This window comes from Rhinopithecus roxellana, chromosome 20 (genome assembly GCF_007565055.1).
Source record: "Rhinopithecus roxellana isolate Shanxi Qingling chromosome 20, ASM756505v1, whole genome shotgun sequence".
NCBI classification, from domain to species: domain Eukaryota; kingdom Metazoa; phylum Chordata; class Mammalia; order Primates; family Cercopithecidae; genus Rhinopithecus; species Rhinopithecus roxellana.
The window spans coordinates 52,316,352-52,338,828 of NC_044568.1; the positions used below are offsets into that span (position 1 = coordinate 52,316,352).

The 22,477-nt window shown below is 60.8% G+C and overlaps 1 protein-coding gene across 6 annotated transcripts in view; it reads right to left on the bottom strand.

The window, feature by feature from the left end:
• Positions 1-22,477, bottom strand: part of GSE1 (Gse1 coiled-coil protein) — a 314,913-nt gene that overhangs the window by 12,813 nt on the left and 279,623 nt on the right. For all 6 annotated transcript variants that reach the window (XM_010355618.2, XM_030924371.1, XM_010355616.2 and 3 more), the window contains 6 exons: positions 11,838-12,037; positions 6,269-6,441; positions 5,728-5,925; positions 4,811-5,002; positions 4,079-4,383; positions 3,135-3,462 (listed from right to left, as the gene is read on the bottom strand). In XM_010355618.2, the coding sequence (XP_010353920.2) occupies positions 3,135-3,462; positions 4,079-4,383; positions 4,811-5,002; positions 5,728-5,925; positions 6,269-6,441; positions 11,838-11,951 (1,310 nt within the window). In that variant the 5' untranslated portion in view covers positions 11,952-12,037. The remainder of the gene's footprint in view (positions 1-3,134; positions 3,463-4,078; positions 4,384-4,810; positions 5,003-5,727; positions 5,926-6,268; positions 6,442-11,837; positions 12,038-22,477) is intronic.

Here is a 22,477-nt window from a genome sequence, read left to right on the forward strand (position 1 = left end):
ACAGCTACTCTGGAGGCTGAGGCAGGAGAATCACTTGAACCCAGGAGGTGGAGGTTGCAGTGAGCTGAGACTGTGCCATTTCCCTCCAGCCTCAGCGACAGAGCAAGACTGTCTCAAAAAAGAAAAAAAAAAAGACTCACTCTGTCACCCAGGCAGGAGTGTAGTAGGGCAATCTCAGCTCACTGCAACCTCTGCCTCCCAGGTTCAAGCAGTTCTCCAGCTTCAGCCTCCCAAGTAGGTGGAATTACAGGTGTGCGCCACCACGCCCGTCTAATTTTTTCTATTTTTAGTAGATGGGGTTTCATCATGTTGGCCAGGCTGGTGTCGAATTCCTAACTTCAAGTGATCCAACTACCTTGGCCTCCCAAAGTGCTGGGATTACAGGAGTGAGCTAGCACGCCCAGCCCTCCAACACCTGCGGCAGGTGTGTGTAGGCTGTCCTAAGAGGACAGGGAGGCTCCCAGCCTAAGCTGCTAGGGAAGGCAGAGACCCTCTCAGGCCTGGGACAGACCCAGTTTTGGTCGAGTTTCCCACCTGCTTGCCTGAATTCCCCTAAGGGCAAGCGCTCATCCTCACTTTCCATGGGGAAACCCATATATGCTGGGCTGTGGCCCTGCCACCAGTACCCTCCTCCTGCTGTGCCTTGTAGGGACACAGGGCAGGCTGGCCACCTTCACAGGGTGAGTACTCCTTCCTCCTCACTGTCCCTGCAGGCAGCCACGAGAGAGAGCCTTCCAGTGCCTGCCCAGAGCCAAACCCACTGTGAAATGGAGATCCTCCCAGTCAGTATGGGGCCTGTGCCGAGACTGCCCCCCAGTGGCCCCTGTCAGAACTGCAGCGACCCGAAGTGTCCCGTGGCAGAGGCCACAAAGTGTCTTCAAGGACCCCAGGCTAAGGCCTGCTGAGGCAGGGAGGGAAAGAAGGGATTTCTAACATCAGAACCCTTCCATTAAACAAGAAGCTGCCCCTTAGTCGCACTAAATGACTTGTTTCTTCAGTGCAATTAAAACAAGATTTAATCTACTCAAAGGCCTATTTTTAATATTGTTTTTCCAAAGTTTATTTTTAAGAGATGGGTCTCGCTGTGTTACCCAGGCTGGAGTGCAGTGGCTATTTACAGGAGCAATCCCACTACTGATCAACACAGGCGTTTCGACATGCTCCACTTCCGAACTGGCCTGGTTCACCCCTCCTTAGGCAACCTGGTGATTCCCCCGCTCCCAGGAGGTCACCATACTGGTGCTGGATTTAGCTTGGACACCCAGTGGGTATAGTACACTACAGCCCAGAACTCCCGGGCTCAAGCGACCACTGACCTCGGCCTCCAGAGTACCTGGGACTACAGACATGTGTCACTGTGCCTGGCCATCTTTCTGTTTTTAAAGGGAGATATACTCACAGGATGTCTGGACCAATACTGCACAGTGACCCTGGGCGAGGCTTGAGGGGAAGGAAAGGCAGAGGCCATGGCAGGCGCGTGGCCAGGCTCAGGGACCTCTAGCCTGCCTGGGGGCCCTGTTTAAAACACCAAGGCTCTCCCTAGTTATTCCAGACTCCAGGCCAGGGGACAAATCCGATGCTGCTGTCCCTCTTAACAGAATACAACAGGGAACCACAGGAAGAAGCTGTGTCTTAAGTAAACAGCAAAGGAATAAAACCTGCAAGAAATAAACATCTCCTGTGCCACCACAAGCACTGAACAGTTTTCTAGCGTGGAGCACGAGGGTCCTGTCAGGCCCCCAAGTTCCCAATGCGGTAAAGCTGCGTGTGCAGCCAGCCACAGGGAACCACCGCAGCCAGGGGAGACTTGGCCCGGGCCAGGCCCTGCTTCCCATCATGCCCCCGGTCCTAATGGGGCAGCTACACTGGCTGGAAGCAGTCCATGGGTGGGCAAAGTCACAACACCTATGCTGGGGCCCTGGGGAGCCCTGAGGAAGAAGATGCCTAACAGGAGTCAGGGCACCCTGATGTTACCAGGCCATGCCAGATGGGAGCTGGCTGCCCTCAGTCCTCTGGGTAGCAGGCAAGGCTGAGTCTGAGAGGCCTTGGGGACTGGGAGAGGCAGAAGCGACCTCACTTCCGCCGTGCCGGGCAGCGTGAGCCACAGAGGGACTCAGCTGTGGCCTGGTGACAGTCACTCCCAGTCGGCCCTGATCAATGCGGGTACATTCCCTCGCTGCCCTACTGGATAATGGAGGCAGGCAGAAGGGAGGACAGATTGTAAACCGCAACGCGCTTTCGTCCCAGAGCCCAAGGGTTTCTTCTTCCAGGACAGGACCACAGCCTTGAGAGCTGGAAAGATGCTCAGAAATCATCCTATCCATACCTCCTTTGTGGACAGTTGAGGAAAGTGACGCTCAGGGAACAGAAGCAGTGTCCCTAGGTCCCTGAGCTGGGCCTGGAGCAGAACGATGGAAGCCTGGCAGGTCATCCCCACCAACTCTGGCTGAGGGTCTTAGCTCAGCCCTTCAGAGTGAGCCCTGGGGGGATATGAGGTGGGGGCCTGGGACCAGCACAGCCCCAAGACAGGTATCCCAGGGCAGGCAGGAGCAGAGAGGCCTGGGGGCACTGGGTCCCAGCTCAAAAGACCTGTCTGCAGCCAGGGTCCCAAGGACCACCACACAGGTTCCTGGGAAATGCTTTATAAAGGGCTAAAAATGGGCATGTGTTTTACTATTACTACAAAAGCAATAAAACTCATTTTTTCCCTTAAAATCAAAAGCTGTCTCCTTCTTGTTAATAAAAAAAAAAAAAAGTCCAGGCTCAAAAGCAGGGGAAGATGGAGAGAACAGGTGTTACTAGTAATTAAAGCTTCCACCTTGCAGTCTTCATCTGCTGTGAACGGCCTCCTGGGAACTGGGCCAGGCTGCGTGGGCAGGGCCCTGGCTCTCAACATGGACTTGACTGGTCTCTTTACTTACTGGTGGAGATCCCTTTGACCAACCTATTTTCTTCCTCAGCCTCAGCTTCCCCATAGACAAGACAGGCATTATAACGTGAAGATGAAAGAACAGAAATGAAAGAGGCAGAAATGCTGGGGCAGGATGTCGGGCAAACAGGAGGGGCTCAATACATGCTGAACAAATCGGAACGTGAAGGCTCATCCCTCCCCTTCCTTCCTGGGGCTCACTGACCTGGTGGTGCTCTCCGGCCTGTGCTCCGCCTCCACCGGCACCGGGGGTCGGCCCATGTCCAGGTGCTGTTCCAGCACTTGCTGCCGGAACTCCGACACCTGAGACTGCCGGTCCTCCTTCTCCTGCCGCAGCCGCCGCTGCCGTGCCAGCCACTTTTCCTCCTCGTTGGTGCGCTGGATCAGCAGGGCTGTGGCAGCACTGCTGCTCGGCAGAGAGAAGATGCCGTGGTTGGAGATGAGGCTGGGCACCGTGTGGTGTGGGGTGGGCACCGGATGCAAGGGGTGTTGCACAGGCTTGGGCGCCTGCAGGCCGGCATCCTTCAGCTTCTCTGTGGGGGGAAACGCAGGCAAGCAGGGTCTCAGTCACGTGGGCCAGCAAGCTCCCTTCCCATCTTCTCTCACCCAACTGCCCAGAAAAACCAGAGCCCTTCCAAAGGGTTCTTCCCGCAGCCAGAACCAAGATATTCAAAAGGGGCCCTATGGGAGCTTTCGAGAAGCATGTCATGTCCCTGGAAGGAAACTCTTCATGCTGGCTGGCACAACTCTTGCCCAGCCAGTGCGGTGCCAGAGCCAGCTCACACTGGCTCAAAGAACAGACTATTAAATTTCCGGGAAACATGCAAAAGCCAGTTGTTATGACTAAATAATTGTTTTGTAAACTTACAACGAAATAAATTACGTTAAAATCAACAGAGCACTCAAAACTTATCCCTTCCTAATGCCCTGGCTACATTTCACAACTGTCCTCCTGGGGTCACCTACATCCAGTGTCTGTATCACGTGCTAACATGCCTCTGCTCCCTACTCCATGTTCAGCCACGCCAGGCAGGGTGAACGCAGTTGGGGAACATTTATACCACGGCAACCGGCAGGTGCTGTGATTCAGGGCTCCTCCCCGCAGGTAGCTGAGACCTTGCCCAGCACAGCCCACCCACGCCCAGGCACCTGCTCGGGTTGGGGTCAGCTGCTCCGAGGGCTTGCCCCGCTCCTCAGTGGTATGGCCACGCAGCCCATGCAGCTCAGCCACAGGCAGGAAGGCGGGCTCCAGGGCCTTGGCGGCCAGCAGCTCCTTCTCCCGGGCCCGCTGCTCCCGCTGGCGCTCCAGCTCGCGCTCCTTCTCACGCTCACGCTCCTTCTCTTGCTCGCGCTCCTTCTCGCGTTCGCGCTCACGTTCCTTCTCCCGCTCGCGGTCAGCCTCACGCTCACGCTCCCGCTCCCGCTCCCGCCTTAGCTCCTCATCCATCTGCAGCCTGCAGCACATGGAAAGAGTTGGGGGCTCTGCTGCACCAGGAGCAAGAGAGGGACCTGGGGCAGGCCCTTTAAAAGCATAACCAGGAAGGAGCCAGGGCACTAATCCGAATAGCGACGGGAGGTGAGCAGGGTTTCACTGGTGCGGGAAGAACTTAAGGTCCATACAATCAAAGCAGCTTACAAAACCCCCAAGCACCCCCGAGAACTCCTCGGCCTACAGGTTTACTGCAGGAGACCACGGCTACCGAGACAGGCACTATTTCAGAGCACAGAGCCTGAACAACCATTGTCCCATTTGGCAGGTGGACAAACTGTGAGGACCGGTATGGCCAAGAAGTCCAGTCAGGTTCCAGCCCAGGCTTTCTGCCCAGCTGCCATCAAGGGACAGGGAGGGCAGAGGGGCTCCTCGGCCCAAGACACACTTACCTCTCCGCATTGAGGCCGGACATGCGCTCCGAGTGCAGCGCTGCCAGGGATGAGTGGGAGAGCTCGGGGGGGTAGCGGACCCCGGAGAGGTGGAGGTGCATCGCTGATGGGTGCAGCGGGGGCAGGGAGCCGGGGGTAGGGATGGGATAGAACGGGGACCTCAGGGCGGATAGGCAGTAGGAGTCATCCATCCTGTGCGGAGAAGACAGGGCCATGAGCAGCAAACAAACCAAGGGGAAGAACCAGCCCTGTTGACAGATGTGCCTCAGCCAGGTACACACACCTGCCTGAGCGTGGGGAACGTGGCAAAATGGCTGGGGGTGAAGACCATGCCTGCTGCTAGTCCCAAAGTCCCTTAATGCCGGAGGCTGCTAGGTGCCGACAGCTTGGGGTTCCAAGGTGCTGCTTGCCACCTCCCTTGGCTCAGCAAGACCAGCACAGAGCGGTCAAGTGCCCAGGCCCTTCCAAGGCTGGCCAGCAGGCTGGGCTGCCCTGATGTGGGGCGGTCTATGTCATGACTACGGGCCCCTCTGACTAGGATGTGCAGAGCTTCTCCATGGACCCAGGCTGTGCCACAGTGCCACGTGGCTCTCCTGCTACCTGGCAAAGCATCGCCCCTCCCACGGGTAAAGCCCTGCTCTCTTAACAGTGACTCGCTGTCAGTGGCCCCCCAGTGAGAAGGGGAGGAGCCAGGGACGACAGCACAGTCACCAAGGGGGACTGTCTACCAGGAGGGGACCCCTAATAGGCCATCAGGGCTGAATGTGGGCTCAAAGCTGGGGACAATTTCAGGGGCTACTCTAGACACTCCCCTGGGAGCCTGGCCCCCAGGTCGTAAGAAACACCTTCCCCGCCAGGTTCCATCTTGCCAGGAACAGACCAGCACCTACATGAGACGGTGCACGGGGACGCCTCACCTGAAGGCCGGGTGGGGGAAGGGGTGTGGGGCCAGGTAGCTGGGGTGGTAGTAGGCTGCAGCAGTGGCCGGGTCCAGGCCGAGGGGAGGCAGCGAGGACATGCGGAGGTCGTCAGTGGTGTGGTAGGGCCGGAAGCTTCTCAGGTAGTCCTCGGTCACGGTGCTGGGGGGCACCACATGGTGCACAGGCCGTTGGAGGCTGCAGGCAGGGACAGTGGGCAAGGACAGGTGAGTGGAGACCTGCTCCCGCGTGGGGGGATGGCTAACCTCCCTGCATTGCCCCTGGCACTCAGTCGGCACCCAGACTCCTGGCACCCAGAACGAGAACGGGGCTTAAGCAGTGGGGGAGCGACCTGCCACCGCCACTGCCACCTCAGTGTGGAGGGGCACAGACAGGGCTGCAGTCCCCAGAGCTGAGCGGCCGACGACCATCTGGCAGACACAGCCTCATCTGTGTAGACCGCAGGCTGCCTGGTGATGCAGACCCTGAGCGCTGTGCCCCCACCTGGCCGCCTCACCGAAGTCCCCGCCGGCCAACTTACTTGAGTGGTGGGAAGCGGGAATCCTGCACAACCGAGCTGGGGGAGAGGCCGAAGGGGTAGGGGGTGCTGAGCAGGTGCGAGGGGATGGCTGGGCCCCCTGTCTTCTCCTGGGGGAGCGGGGGCTCCACAATGAGGCGTTCCCGACCTCCACTGCTGCTCCTGGAGCCGGCGTCCTGTGGGAGGAGAGCATCCGGTCAGGGCAGAAGCCTGGTATAGGCCACTGTTCACAAGACAGAGCCAAGTCTCCTGACTCACGGGAAGGCTCTAGATTTAGTTCATGTTCTAGAAGCATCCTTTCCCTAAGGCTTTCTACACAAAACATGGTGCATGTGGCGTGGGAAGCAGTCTCGGGGCCTGTCTCCCTCCCTGGGCCACCTCAGTTCAACAGAAGAACTAGAACCACCCCCCTCACCCAGAACCACAATGTGCGCAGGTGAAGGATGCAGGGTGGCAGGGGCTCCTGCCTCCACCGTCGCTGGTGTGGACATCCAAAGGTCACACCAGACACACACCAGGGCAAGCAGACGCTGTTGGCACCCAGCACGCCATGAAGCGAGTGCCATGATGTAGCCAAGACGTCAACAGCACCGACAGCTGCCCACCTGACCTCAGATGTCCTGGCCCCGGTGCCCATGTGGAGGGCAGAGGCCATAGGAAGCTGGCACTGCCCCCGGGCTGAAGGTGCTGGTCTGCCCCCAACCAACTCCTGCGGTGGCCCTGGCCCTGAAGTCCACGAGAACAGGCAGCAGCTGAGCCCTGACTGGCCTTCACACACACAGTGGGGCAGGGAAGGCGACAGCTCACCTGTCCCAGGCTCCTGGACAGACAGTGGACCTGGGTGTAGCTGGGAAGGTGGCCCAGAGGACTCAAATGAGGGGTCTACTTTAGGCACAAAGCAGGAGGAGGCAGTGGCCCAAGGCCCACCTCTCTGGCTGAGGTCCCTGCCAAGTCCAAGGATAGGCCGTGCCACCCCCAGCCACACACAGGCCACCCTGCACACCCATCCATGCGGGGTCCAGCCCGGAGAAACCAGAGCGTGAAAAGGTCTTGCTTGTTCCTGTTATTCGTGTGACTGAGCGGGAGGCAGAGCAGGGCTCAGGGCCGCCCAGATGGGGGCTGTGCTCTAGACTCTGGATGGCTGCCAACCCAGGTGTCACTCTGTCACTGGGGCAGCCACTCTCAGCCCCAGCATCTCCCCCATGTGGGGACAGCACTGCCTAGGCCTACCCTGACCTGGGGGTATCTGAGGGCCATGGCCCCGCTGGCCCCTCCGAGCTTCCCAGGGATGCAGAATCACAGGAACCCGGCCCTTCCTCACATTCCATGTGGCCATGTCAGGTAACGACTGCTGATCGGCGGGCCGCGGTCCTGAAGAGCAGCAGCCCCGCTCTGCCTCCCTGAGCCACAAAATGCCAAGCACCCAAAAAACAAGGAGGCTGTGGTCGTCTCCCCACAAAATCAGCAGGAATGATGGCCCAGGGGCTCTGAGACCTGCCCCACTGCGGAGAGGCATGTCTCCCAGGGGCCGTGCCTGTGTCCCTGACCCCCAGCCCCTCTTCCTGGGCCCATCCATCTTCACGGCGGCAGATGGTGGCCCGGCAGCAGCACATGGCACCCGCGCAGAGGCAGTGCAGGCAGCCCTGGCTGGCGCCTCCCCCACTCTCCACCCTCCAGGAGATAGTCAGCGAGGATTAATTGGAGGAGCTGCTGCCACCGCCGCCTGGAATCTTCAATGAGAGGCAGCATCTGCTCCCTTCCCGCGGGCTGAGCCCCAGCCTCCCTTCCCTGCAGGGTCCTCCTGGGTTCACGACCTCTGACCTGCCCTTCCAGGGTGCTGGTCTCGAGGGTGGGAGGTACACATGGGCACTGACGCCCTGCGTGGGGCCGGGAACTTCCTATTGAGGGGCCAGCGCCTGGTCTTGGGGTCTCCAGCCTGTGTCAGCAACCGGGGTAGTGGGGGAGTGGCCGAAGGGCCAACCTGACCTTGGGCCAACCTGTCGTGCCTCGTGCACACATCAATGGCATGTGCCCATCATAGCACCTGCTCAGAGGTCAGCGGAGTTGATGGCGCAGCTGTGCACAGGCATATGGGGGACTCAGGGCAGCGGAGTTGATGGCACAGCTGTGCACGGGCATGCAGTGGATGCACCAGCAGGGTGGGGGCCCGGACATGGCAGGTTCATCGCCAAGCTTGCCCGTCTACCCCAGCCCCGTGAGGCCATTTCCAGGCTTGGCTTCTAGATCCTGCCTCACACCCCTACCCTACCTGGCACAGGGCCAAACATCTGAGGAATGGAGCACGAAGAAGCAGCCCTGTCCCCAGGGCTTGGGATGGACTGAACGAGACTGAGTGGCCCCTGGCCCCCCAGCATCCAGGTAGCACACCCCAATGAACACCAGGCCCAAAGCTAATGGGCCTTTGAACTCCCAGATCCAGGTAGCACACCCCAATGAACACCAGGCCCAAAGCTAATGGGCCTTTGAACTCCCAGAAAGGGACCTCACTTGCTCAGGCACCCGGGGGACCTGGACTCCTCCTCCCAGGCTGGTGGTGAGGCCTCCAGGCCAGGAGGGAGACGATAGCCAACGAGCTCAATCATCACCCAGCCCTGGGTGGCCAGAGTCAGAAGAGGGCTGGAGGACAGACCCGACCCGAGGACGGCACCCAGCCCAGCCCTGCCGCCCTCCTCTGCATGCTGCCCGTGTCGCGGGCCGGGTCAAACGGCAGAGCACAGGGCCCCAGCCGCCCTGCCACAAGGAGGGGCCTGTCCTCGGCCCAGACACGGCCCTTGAACCCCTTTCCCCTCAGCCGAGGACAAAGCCCTGCTCGCAGGCCAGATGGCACCTTCCTGGCCTGGTTGAGGACAAACAAGGAGTCCGGGAGGCTGGGGGGCAGCCAGCAGGCGGGGCAGGGGCCCAGTGAGCCAGACCCAAACGTCTGTGGCTTCCGTCTGGCTGGCACCCGGCCAAGCCTGGCACAGACACCTGGGAACTAGGTCAGCGGGGCCTGGAGTGAGGCACAGGGCTGCCCCCCACCCAGGCAAGGCCCGGCAGGCTCAGCAGCTACCCCCAAAGGCACCCCGAGAGCAGCAGCCAGGGTCCCACTGCCGTCTTCACAGACAGACCCGTCAGGGCGCATCTGCGGGCAGCTTTTCACTTCTGAGCAGCGGCTGCAGCCGCAGCTGCAACAATGAAAGAAAGAAGGCGGAGGAGGGGTGGGGGGGAGGGGGGAAGAAGGGGAGGAGGCAAATCTGTCATTCTCCGGTGATTAGAGCAAGGGTTCCACAGTCAGGCAGGCAGGACATGCCCTGTTAGCTTTAAAACAGGCTTTTTCATCTCATTTCTCCTCTTGCAGCTCCCACTACCTGGGAGAGAGCGGTGACCCCGAGAAGGGGCCGAAAAGCCTCCGGCCTGGCACCTCCCACCTGCATCTGCGGGCTGGGAGGCCCCTAACAACTTGTGGCCAAGGCTTTGGGCGGGGTGGGAAGGGAGTCCTCTCTCTGCCTCCCCGCTCCCTGAGAGGATTCAATTCCCCGCTGAGCCTCGGTGCCCGAGTGAGCGAGGAGCCGTACCTCACCTGCTAATCCAGCTCCCAGCCCCGCACCTTCCCTGGTGGCACCGTGTTCCATTAAGCGCCGAGGTGGGAAACTGCTGGAGCAGGGCTGTCGCGCCCCTGCTCTGCCCTGGGCTTGCTTAGTGTTCCCAAGGCGGTAAGGACCCTCTGAGGAGGGACCAGCTCAGAGCAGAGGAGTCACCAGGGAAGGCGCTGGAACCCCCTCGAGGTGTCCTGGGCCTAGGCCAGGAGCTCCAGTTGGGGTCAAGGCAGTGGCTGGGTGCAGGGTCCCAGCCGGTAGAGGCTCCTGGTCCAGGCTGGGGCAGGGAAGTGGCCTCCCGTGAGCTGCGGGCGGGGGCACCAGCAACCAGGCCCCACTAGTGGGGCGCAAGGAGCTTCAGCTGTTTGAGTCACGTGATTCAGGGCCCCTGTGGTCAAGGCTGACCCTGGGGGGTGGCCTCTGGAGGCAGCGGAGCTGGTAACAACTCCCTCATCCTCCCTCAAACCAGGACCAGGGCCACCTTGGGCTGCTGCAAGCCCTGTGGGGTATGGAGGCCCCTCTGGCCTGGGTCCACCCTCCAGGCCACGCCCTGCCCCGCCATCTCCAAACCTCACATGAAGGATGAGTGAAACTAAGAGAGGCTTCGGGGACAGAGGAGGTCCAGCAAGATGAGGACCCCGGGCAGGTCTGTCCTCTCAGCCAGGGAAGGCGTGAAAAGAAGCAGAGGCAACATCAGGCCCCGGGGGTCCCAGTCTAGAGCTCCCAGGGATCCCCACGGCGACCCTGGATCAGGGCCTGCCCGGCGGCTGTCACCTGTGGACTGAGGCTGGCTCCCTTCCCACACCTCTGGGGATAGAGGACAGACAGGCCCTGATGATGACCAGGTGGCTCCAACGCCCATGTTCCCCACCCCCCGCCCCCGGGGGAGATGGCTGGTGCAGGGAAGACCCACTCCCCTCCTCCCCACCTTCTTTGTGGTTTAATTAGTATTTCCAAGTGGGGCCGTCCCTCTGGGAACTCAGCAAAAAAGTCCAGGCGACAGCGACACCGGAGAATCGTTTTTAATTAGGAAGGGCCCATTCCAGGCTGTGCGCCAGGCATGGGGGCTGGGAGAGCTGCAGGTAGCCACCCGAGGGCATGCTAGCCCCAGGCAGGGGCAGAAGAGCAGCTCCCAGTGCCAGCTCCTTCCACACAGGCAGGCCCCAGTACAGCACGAGGGGCTCAAGGACATGAGGAGCCCCAAAAACTTGGGGAGGGGCCTCCGCTGGGAGCCCCAAAAGTAAGACAGAAACCCAAAACCCACCAGATGTCTTGTTCTGATAGCTTCTGGGCTGGCATCTTTCCTACCTCAATTCTTTGTTGAGTTCACAGACTGTGACAGTCACAGGTAGTCTGCCGGATGTTCGGCGTGCAGACACCACTTTATGGCTTGACAGTGCTACAGCTGTGAACTGGACTTCCACCCCCGCCCAAATCCGTGTGTTAGAGCCCTGACGCCCAGGGCCTCAGAACGGAACTGCATTCGGAGACACAGTCTTTAAAGAGGTGACTAAATGAGAATGAGGACATGAGGGTGGGCGCTAAACCAACTGACTGGTGTCCTTACGAGAAGAGATCAGCACCTAGACATGGAGACACCACAGATGATCCAGGGAGAAAGCAGCCACCAGCAACCCACGACAGGCCTCTGGGGAAACCAGCCCTGCCAGGCCCCAGATCATGAACCTGTGGTCTCCAGAACAGGAGAAAATAACGGGACACCTCCAGCGGGTGGTTTCTTCCGACAGCCTGGGCAGACTGATGCGTGGGCCGAGGTACTCACCCGAACGGCGCCTCCAGGAGGGCGCCGCTGTCACTCTCACCTCACATTGCAGGGAAGGAGATGGAAACTCAGAGTGGGGGAGGGGGTGTCTTTGGAATTTAAACTCAACCTTGAAAGCTCCAGAACCCCCAAAGGATGCCTGAATCCAGCCTCCCCTCAGAAGATGCTGGGCTCCCTGCCCTGCCCCACTCACCTGCCGGCTTTCACTCCTCCAGACGCCATTGACGGTTTTGGTTGGAGCGATGGTCACCACGGGGGGTGTGCTGGGCACGCTGTGGCCCCCAGGGGGGACGATGATAGGGCCCATGGGCACGCGCTTGGGTGTGCTGGCAGGGGAGCTATGGTTGGTGGCCGGAGAGGACACGGGGGACGACTCACTGCTCAGTGAGGACCCTGTGGAGGAGAAGACGGTGGTCTGAGCGGGAGAAGCAGTGACAGCTGGGGGCCTGGGTTCCAGCTGTCCCCCTGCCCCAAGTGAGGCACCCAGAGCACCAGGTCTACCAGCCTCGTGGGCCCCCACCCAAGACAGGCAGGCAGGAGACACCCCTCCTGAGGCCCAACTGGGTCAGCAGCTCAGTCTACCCCAGGCACTCCCTACCCCTTCGCCCCACTGACCCTGGTCATGTGGTACATGATGCTCTGGTGCCCAGGGCCGCCCACTGCCACCAGACAGGAAGGAGCCTGGGCAGGGCGGGCAGGACCAGCACCTGACATCCCTGAGTGAGAGACGAAGGCAGCACCTTCCGGGACAGACATGGAGCCCCAGAGTTAGAGAACACACGTGTTTCTAGACGTCGTGAGCCAGTGGTCTGTGACCACCCCGGGACACACAGGCCAGCCGAGCCACGCACCCTGCCCTGCCGAGGCAGCTCCACACGTGAGCAGCAGAGACCCCAAGCCTCCAAGTCTTCCCAGGGAGCCCCATGTGCTTGGGGGATGTGGGGGTCACAGGAAACAGTACCCCCTCTGGGGGCTCCCATCAGGCTGGGGAGACAGGGGGCTGGAGGGTGGCAGGAAAGAAACATAAGAAGTGGTCAGCACTGGCCGGGCGCGGTGGCTCACGCCTGTAATCCCAGCACTTTGGGAGGCCGAGGTGGGCAGATCACGAGGTCAGGAGATCGAGACCATCCTGGCCAACATGGTGAAACCCCGTCTCTACTAAAAATACAAATATTAGCTGGGTGTGGTGGCAAGCACTTGTAATCCCAGCTACTTGGGAGGCTGAGGCAGGAGAATCGTTTGAACCCGGGAGGCGGAGGTTGTGGTGAGTGGAGATCGCGCTGCTGCATTCCAGCCTGGTGACAGCGTGAGACTCCATCTCAAAACAAAAAAAGAAGTGGTCAGCACCCCTCAATGGGGCCCAGCCAAGCAGGGACGCAGTGCGGTGGTGGCTGAGGAAGCCCAAATGGCAGCCACTCAGGATGACCCTGAGGGAGTTTTATTTTTACATTTCAGAAACTGAGATGTAGGCCGGGCGCGGTGGCTCAAGCCTGTAATCCCAGCACTTTGGGAGGCCGAGGCGGGTGGATCATGAGGTCAGGAGATCGAGACCCTCCTGGCTAACACGGTGAAACCCCGTCTCTACTAAAAATACAAAAAACTAGCCGGGCACAGTGGTGGGCGCCTGTAGTCCCAGCTACTGGGAGGCTGAGGCGGGAGAATGGCGGGAACCCGGGAGGCGGAGCTTGCAGTGAGCCGAGATCGCGCCACTGCACTCCAGCCCGGGCAACACAGCGAGACTCCGTCTCAAAAAAAAAAAAAAAAAAAAAAAAAAACTGAGATGTAATTCACCATCTTTAATGATACACGTCAGGAGGTTTGCCTAGGTTCGCTGTTTACAACCACCACCACGACCTACCCCAGAACTCGCCCATCGTCTCAGAAAGAACCCCTTAGCCCCCCAGATGCTGTGGGGATGGGAGAATGGTTGGCTGCAGCCCCGCTGGTAGCAGGGGGAGGGTGCAGGGCAGGCAGGAGGGCTCAGGGCCTGGGTGACAGATGGCTACAGCCAAGAGGACACCCCAAGGGCAGGGGGTGTGGACGGGCAGGTGCAGCAGGGGTTTGGACAGGGGAAGACAGGGAGAAGTGTTCCCAGGCCCTAAGGGAAGGGGCTCCCTCCATCACAGAGCAAAACTGCCTTCTCAGACCAGGGCTCCCCTCTGTTGCCTCCCTCCCACCCAGGTCAGAAGGGGACCAAGCGTGTGTGGTGGCAGGGGTGGGGGTGAGGATGTCCAAAGGCACCTGCTCCAAGAGTCCTCCTATCCCCAAGCAGGTACTAGCCTCACTTCCACAGCCCCCACCCCCTTGTTGCAGGGGTCAAGTCCCCGTGACCGAGGCCAGAGCAGCTCCCCAGAGGCTGGGGCTGCTGATGGGGCCTGGGGCTGGGCCTGGGGCTCCAGAAGCTCTGTTGCTTCCGGGTCAAGAGCCCTGCCCAGCCTCATGAGGCTCAGAGGGGAGGGGCACAGCTGCACATTCACACCCCCGACTCCAGCTGACCCGCAGCCTGCAGGGAGGAGACCCCGTGCCGCTCACACGGTTGTGGACTTGTACACAGGTCAGTGTGCAGCTCACCCTCCCCAAGCCCCTGACACAGGCCTAGGGAAGCTCTTCATCCCCAAGAGCCAAACACAGCACCCAACCAGTGTCCAGCACAGGCCAAGGTCCCCCACAGGGCAGGCCACAGAGGTAGCCCTGGATTCTATGGTATCACAGCACAGTGTCCGCTGGGGCAGGTTCCGGCAGGAGCAGACACACGTCCACCCACCAGCAGCACCGTGCGTCCAGGCATCCACACATCACAGCAGCTGCGCAAGCTCGCACCTGGGCTCAAGGGGACAGATGCTGCCGTCTGAGGTGGTGAGGTACCACTGGACACCTTCTGTTTGCAAAAGCCCCACTTGGGAGGCACCTGCAGCCCGGGGCATGGCAGAAGCAGGGGTGAGATGCCCTTTCCAGGAGAACCCCAGCCCAGCAGCTCCCGGCATCCTCCCCAACTTCTGTTCAGAACTGGCCTTGGTTCTGGGGGCAGAAGCAGCCTCGTCTCCCCTTCACTGCGTCCGGAGTGGGCACACACACGTTCACCAAAGAAAACTGCTGCTTACAGGGGTGTCCAGAGTCGTCAGGCAGCCACAGTGGCCTCCGTGGTGTGACCGGGAGGCGGAGGCCCCACAGGCATCCCCATGTGGAAACAGAGCTTGGCCCTCCAAAAGGTGCCCCCTTGGGGTGGGGCAGCTGCCCCGTCCCCACGGCAGTCCTGTTGCCGCCTGCAGAAACGCTATCTGGGCCTCTTTTGCGTGGATTCCTGGCTTGTGTGCAGCCTGCAAAACTGGACAGAGCAGCCCCATGGCAGACACTCAGTCCAGCCAGATCGGCCATGCCCCAGAGCAGCCCGGAGGCACAGTCACATTCTGCCCAGCAATGAAACTACTCAAGGCAAGGCCCCCACCTCACCACGCTCCCACCCACCGCAACCTGGCCCAGGTAGCGAGTGAGGCTGACGGCTGCTGCCCGAGGCCTGACCTGCCCCCAGGCCCCCAGATGGACCAGCCACTCACTCACTGCCCACACTCCGAGAACTCCACCACCCCAAGTCAGCTGGGCCAACCCCTGGGACTGGGCACTGTGCCGGCGGGATACTAGATCCACCTGAGGAAGGGAAACGCTGGCTGCGGGGCAGGGCACCATGCCCCTCACCTCGGGGCAGGGGGGCGGGACAGGAGAACAGGCCTCAGCCCTCCTATCTGTGGGTTCGCTCTGCACACTGGCGGTCTCGGTGCTTTCCTGCACGTATTTGGATTTTGAAAAAAAGTTCACTTAAAGTTTTTTGGGGGAAACACTAAAAACCAAGGAAAGGATCTTTCTTTCAAAAAAAATTCCGTGCAATCTCCATGGCTCTTCAGTTTCAGTTGTTACCACTTCACTGAGCTAGGATTCCGTCCCGCGTAACTCACCCACCCAGCGCATGGCCCCCCGGTTCCAGCACGTTCAGAGTTGTGCGACCATCACCACAATCCATTTTAGAGCATTTCCGTCACCCCAAAAGGAACCCACAGCCCACGAGCAGCCACTGCCCTCTCCCCCAGGCCCCGCACGCACCGGCTTTCATCTCTACGGAGGGGCCTGTTCCGGAGACTTCACATCAAGGGAATCCCACCGCGTGGCCTCTTGTCTGGTGTCTCTCACTGGGAGCCGTGTTTTCACGGCTCATCCACGTGGCAGCACCAAAGAGAATCTCTCCTTCCTGAGGCTAAGTGACAGTTCATCGTGTGCTTCTGTTCAACCACTCCTTACTGGTTTGCCCTCAGCTGATGGCATACAGGCTGGGCCCGCCTTGTGGCCGCTGTGAACAGTACTGTGCCCACCACTTTCTTTTCTTTTTTTTTTTTTTTTTTTTGAGACAGGATCTCACTCTATTGCCCAGGCTGGGCTGGAGTGCAGTGGTGCAATCACAGCTCGCTGCAGCCTCAACCTCTTGGGTTCAAGCGATCCTCCCACCTCAGCCTCCTGAGGAGCTGGGACTAAGGTATGTGCCACCAGGCCCGGCTAGCGTTTTTTTTTTTTTTTTTTCGGTAGAGACAGGGTCTCGCTATGGTGCCCAGGCTGGTCTCAAATTCCTGGGCTGAAGCGATCCTCCCGCCTCGGCCGCCCACAGTGCTGGGATTACACATTACGAGTTACTGCGCCTGCCTCACCACTCTTCTTCGTGGGATGCCCTCCTGTGCACCCGGCCCAAACCTGGGGTGATCCCATCTAGATTCCAGGAGCTGTGAGTGGAGGAAATGTGGGCGTCTGTGCTCTGGAGCTGAAAACGGAAATAAAACCAAGACACCAAGAGCCGCCACCCCATCGAGGCAGAGGCTGCTGAGAGCTCACGGTCCGGGCTCCTGCTGCCCAGGCGAAAAGTTGGAGCCAATGGCCAGGTGGGCTCTGGGTCCTCCCTGGGGATGGGACAGACAGCTGGGAGGTGGGAGCAGGAGCCCCACCATGTGGCAAGCCTCAGGGATCTCAGACTTCTCTGCACCCCAACTCTACAAATGGGGAGAACCTTGCAGCCCATGCCATAAGGGGGTGCAGAGAGACCCTGCACTGCCCCATCCCTCTGAACCCCACTTCCCAGAGAGACCCCTCGCCATGGCCACGGCAGCCTCCACTCCAGAGTCTCTGAATGAGCCTTGTTTCTAAGCACCAGTGGGTGATGAAGTGAGAGGGGTACGTGAGGGGCGGGGAGCTTCTCTGGGGAAGGGTCTTGCCTGGGGCCAGGGGAGGCCATTGACACTCAGCAGCCTAATCCCTGCTGGGGGGTGCTACTCACCAGACCAGCCAGCTCAGCCTCGATCGATGCCCCCACAACACCAGGCCCATTAGCGAGGCTGGCGCCTGGCCCTCGAACCCTCATTCTCACTGCGTGGCTGGAGCAGGAAGGTCTGTGATTGCTGTAATTAACTGGCGGTATTCAGCCAGGAGTTAGTCAATGAAACGGATCCGGATTGGAGATGACAAGAGGCAGCCCGCGTCCGCGTCCCCTCTGCTGTCTGACCTCGAAGATTAGTGCTGAGGCCCACGGGCAGATGTAATTAACAGCTGATACCCCAAAGTCACCCAGTGAGTGGATTGAGGGCAAAAACAGGACTGCAGCACCACAGCAGCACCTGTCAGCCACCCAGGCTCAGGCCCACCCCGCCAGGCAAAAACCACTGGCACCCCCTGAAGAGTAATCAGTCTTTAAGAGGCGCCTGGGGGCCAGGCCCCAGGACCACTCTCCGGGCACTGGAGACCCAGACAGGCGTGGCCTCACGGTGGTCAGGCCCCAAAGCCACAGGCCCTGGCCAGGCTAGCAGCGAGCATGGAAGGTGAGGGGAGGGCAGGGCACTCTGAGGGGTAAAGACTCCTCAGCTGAGCTCGGGCACAGGCATTCCCCGGCCGCCGTCCTGCACGGCCCTGACCCACCCCAGAGCCTGGCTCCACTGCAACCACTCAGGGGAATGGCGGAGAGAACAGAACGGTGACTAACGGACGTGCTTCCCTAAAGAGGGTCCCTGGAACGTCTCTGTGAGATGTCCACTCCCACAGCCAGGGCTGCCCACAGCTTAGCAGGGCCAGAGCCCCAGGGGGCAGCTCCGGTGTCCACAGCCCAGGCCTAGCCCATGCCTACCCCATGCTGCCGATGGAGACACAGATGAGGGGCAGTCTGAACAGGCAGGTGAGTGACAGACCCGTCACAGCCCCTTGGAAGAAGGGTCCCCAGCTGCAATTTGCCCCCTGCTTTCAACCATGCAGGGGCAGGTGCCGGCCAGGGTGGGAACCCAGGGGACCCTGTGTGTCTTCCTATCACCTGTTCTGTCCCCAAGTCAGTATTTAAAAGTTTCTTTTTAATTAAAAAAATATTTTTAGAGACAGGGTCTCTCGCTGTTGCCCAGGCTGGAGTGCAGTGGTGCAATCATGACTCACTGCAGCCTCCACCTCCAGGGCTCAAGTGATCCTCCCACCTCAGCCTCCCAGTAGCTGGGACTACAGGCATGCAGTATCACATTCAGCTCCCAGCTCAACCTTGAAACAGCTCTGGGCAGAGTCCACTCAGCAGGAGCCCCAGTGTGCCACGTGCCATGACTCTGGAGTAGCCACGCCAACGGTGATGCCGGCTGGGCCCTTGGCCGGTGTGGGCTGGAACAGCTGGAGGGAGGGCAGGGCAGGTCCACAGAACCTGTGTCTGCCCGGGCTGCTCCTCCACTCTCTACCCTCACCTACCGAGCTGTTTCCATCCAAAACCTGGGAACCCAGCCCCGGCGGACTCGTGGCGACATGAACGTGGAAAGGAGCCTGGCCAGAGGAGGTCCAGTCCCTTTGCCCGGGCAGCCCAGAAGGCCCATGGGAGCCACAGGAAGCCACCAGCCAGTGAGTAGGCAAGTGGGACAGGAGCCGAGTCACCACAGCCGCTTTCCTTGACATCTGCCCAGCTGAACGGGAACAGCAGACCCCAAAGGAAAGAGCCAGTCAGCTCCCCGCCCATTGGGAATCACGCGGGTCTGGGAGGTGAAGTCCCCATCGCACAGGTGACGAGAACAGGCTGGGAAACCTTCTGGAGTCACTGCAGCCCTGGCACACGGGACAGCAGGCACATCACAGCGCAGGGCTGAAGTCATGCCACGACCCCCTGCGTCCCAGGGAGACGTGGGAGACGAAGTAGTAGCAGCCGCCCTACGTGGCTCCCAGGACGGGGCTCTCCTAACCTGCAGCCTGCATCCACCCACAAGGCCCCACCTCACAGCTGCAAAGGGTGGGGGGCTGTCGGCCAGTGGTGGGCTCCCATACCCACCCTGCCATCGTGTGCCACAGTCATCAAACCCAAACTGACAACGGGAGGTGTGGGTTTCTAGCTTGAAATGCATTTTGCTGGGGCCGATTATTTGCTGAACAGCGTGATCTGAGATGCTGGACCCTGGGAGCTGGATAGGGCCGGGAGAGTCCGCGTGAGGCCACAGGAGCTGAGACGGGTACCCCGAGGGAGGTGGGGCATTAGGACGAAGAGGAAGAAAGAGACACAGTGGTTGCGGGGAGGCAGAGGGTGCATCGGGGAAACTGGAAAAAAATCACCCTTATATCCAAGTGGCTAGGGGAAGCCTTGCCTCCATTATCCCAGGACAGGACCCCACCAGCTGACATGCCAAGTACTGGGCCCCTCCACCATGCCCAGGGCTCCCCACTGTGCAATGAGGAGAAGGGGTCAGGATAGGTGGTGGGGTCCTCTCCACCGGCCTTGCTTCCCTCCGCCCCCTGCCCCCCGGGCCAGGAGGACGGAGGGGCACCCTGAGGACGCCGCGGTGCTCACACCTGCGCTGGAGACAGACGGGCTCCAGACGCCTGCAGAGCCACTGCCGCCGCAGACTGACACCCACGCGAGGCGCGCCTGCCAGGCGGGATCCTTCCTCCGTGTTTGTTTTGCTGTTTTCTTTGAGAGGCAGATTTCCCAAGCAGTGGCAGAAAGGGGGAGCCTCTCCCCCGCCCAGGCCGGCTCCATGGCGGAATCACTCCCACGGCAAATCACGAGGAAGGCTCCATGGTCCCGGCTCACTCAGGCGGGATCTTGGTTTCAGGTGGCACCAGGGACCAAACAGTAACCAGATCTGCCTCCCCTCTCGCCTGCAAAGCCAGTGACAAGACGAGGCAGGCAGCCAGCAGACACCACCAGGGGAAGGCGGCACAGGGCCCCGCAGGCCTTGATGACGAGAGAGCAGTTCCAGCCCCACGGCCACCACCCGTCAGCCCCATCCCTGTGGCCCAAGCTGGGCTGTGGGTGGCTGGGCCACTCCTGCCGCAGGTAACACAGCGGCCAACACTGCTTGTGTTGCTTGGAGAGGCCTCTGGCAGCTTCCAGGGCAGGTACCATGAGCCCCCCGGCTGGTGTTAAGGGAGCAAAGTGTGGGCACGGAAGCCATGAGTCCCGGCCACTGGGCTGGCGACAAGAAGTGGGGTGGGAACGGGCTCAGACTCTTGTGCATCCAACCCCAGCTCTCTGCACCATGGGTGGTGCTGGGGTGAGGTGGAGCTTCCTCTCCAGCCAGGAGCACCTGCTCAGAACTGTCCTCCAGATGGCAGCTCTCCCAGCCCACCTGGGAAGGCTGTGGTGCTACCCTGTTCCCAGAGCACTGGCCTCCCAGAGCAAACGTCCACAGCATGATCGCCCCCAACTGTTTCCCAGGGAGGAGGTGCCCGGTCCCAGGTGCTGCCTGTGGCTCCTGGAGCAGCTGAGGACATGCGAGGCTCCCCGCACCTCCGCACTCCCCCCCCACCGCCGCCTTGGCAGACGGGCACTGTGTCCCCGCGGGAGGCTGCTGCCTGCTGCGTACGGCAAGCAGATGCCACACAGCTTGTGAGGGCGCCTGACAGCAGCCCTGGCTTCGTCACACAGCAGTGGGGGCGGCAGTGGAGGCTCCACGGCCTGCCCTCGGCAGGGACCAGAGGGGAAGGGCCAGAGACACCGGGCAGCCCCCAGCCTGGACAGCTCCAGGGCAGGCCCAACAGCTGTCAGACCCCAGGCCCGGCTCAGGGCTGCCTTCAGGGTGTGGAGCTGGGGCGCTTGAAGCACAAGGCCTGGCTCCAGGCACAGGAGTTCCTCGGGCACCCTCGGGGCAAACACCTCTTATTCAGTCAGTCAACAAGCACCTCCAAGGACAGGGATGATGTGGGGATCCCGACACACCCGCAAGGCAGGCTAGGCCTGGTGCCCAGGAGGCTCAGAGGGGTGTCAAAATCTGTCCAGGGCAGGGGGTGGGACATAGGGCTGGGAACTACCCCTCAGTCTTGGGACCCCTAGGCTGGGGTTTCAGATGCCTGTGGGGGTGGTGGGGTCTCTCTGTGCAGAAGAGGTCCTGGCAGGAGAGGCAAGGAGGGAGGTGGTGGCCAGGTCATCACTCCGAGGAGGCGGGGGAGGTCTCTGCTTGTACCCAAGGACTCGGTGCCACCCGAGAAGCCTGGGCTATGGCAGGAGCTGGTCCACCTGCATTGGAGGGAGGGCTGGGCGGCCCCGGGGACATCCCTTTGGTGGCTGGGACAATGTGGGAGGAACAAAGAGACCAACAGCCACCAGGGCAGAACAGGGTCAGGGACGCCTGGGCTCAGACTAGAGCCTGGGTCGGTCACTGGGAAGGGGCCGGGGGTGCAACCCAGGCTCAACTCGGGATCACGCCCAAACCTGCAACCCAAGGCTCCTTCCAGAACGCGCTACATGGGGCTTGGGCACTCTAAGCCCCACTTTCTCCCAGAAAGTCAAGACAAACAGGCAGCCACTTGGTCCTGCCTGCACCCTGCACCGCCGGGAGAAGAGGAAGCCACCGCAGGCTCCTGGCCCAGAGCCATTGACGGGGGGAAGCCATGGTGGACCCACACCTTCCCACCCCACCAGGGAAGCGCACGCCCTCCCCAGGCAGATGACAGGGGTCACCGGGGTAGGAAGGAGAGTGGGCGGAAGGGGTGGCAGTGGGTGGAGGGGTGTGGGAGGGCACATAGGAGGTGAGGGTGGCAGGAATGGGGAAGGTGAAAGGAGGCAGCACCAGGGTGGGGGGCAGGGAAGGGAGCCAGGGTGGAGGCCTGCTGCACTGATGCTAATGCCACCATGCCCGGCTATGGCTCATTCTCACCGAGGCCCCACAATTCATGAGATAGAGACCTGCTCCTCACCTAAGAAACAGCGGAAGCTCAGAGAGGTGAAGCGGCCTGCCCAGATCACACAGCAAGGAAGGAAGGTGGGGGTGTGCATCGGCAATTCCCAAGCATCTGCCCTCGCCCAAGGAGCCCTGGCCTTGGGAGTGAGTAGGTTAAACGGTCAGGCTGGCCCTGGGGATGGGTGTCTGGCCCCGTGCTGGTGGGCGGGTGATTGAGCTTTGAAGATGAACACACATCTCAGCCTCCAGAAAAATAAATCCCAGCGAGGGCCTCCTTTTCTTCTCCTTCCTAGCCTTTCTCCAGGGGCAGCGCACGCCACAGCTTTGTCTGAATTGAATTTTTAAACTGCACCCTTGAGACACAATGAGAGGAGAGACGTGGAGGCAATGCCCCGCTTCCATCCCTGCCCCCTCTGCCCAGGACGTGCCGTCGCCAGGAGCAGCTGTGGGACTGAGTTGGCCAGCTCAGCCACTAGCCCACCGGGGCTTGGTGCTCTCTTGGGCACCTGGCAGGCACCAGAGGGACCCCGCCCCCTGGGAGGTGTGGCTTTCACAGAGGCCCAGTCTCCCTTTCTGTGGGGAGGAGGCTATACCTGCGTGGCAGGAGGCTATGTTGTCTCAGGCACGAGTTGGGGGCTGGAATTCCCCACGCCACTAACAACGTCAGACCCGGGCA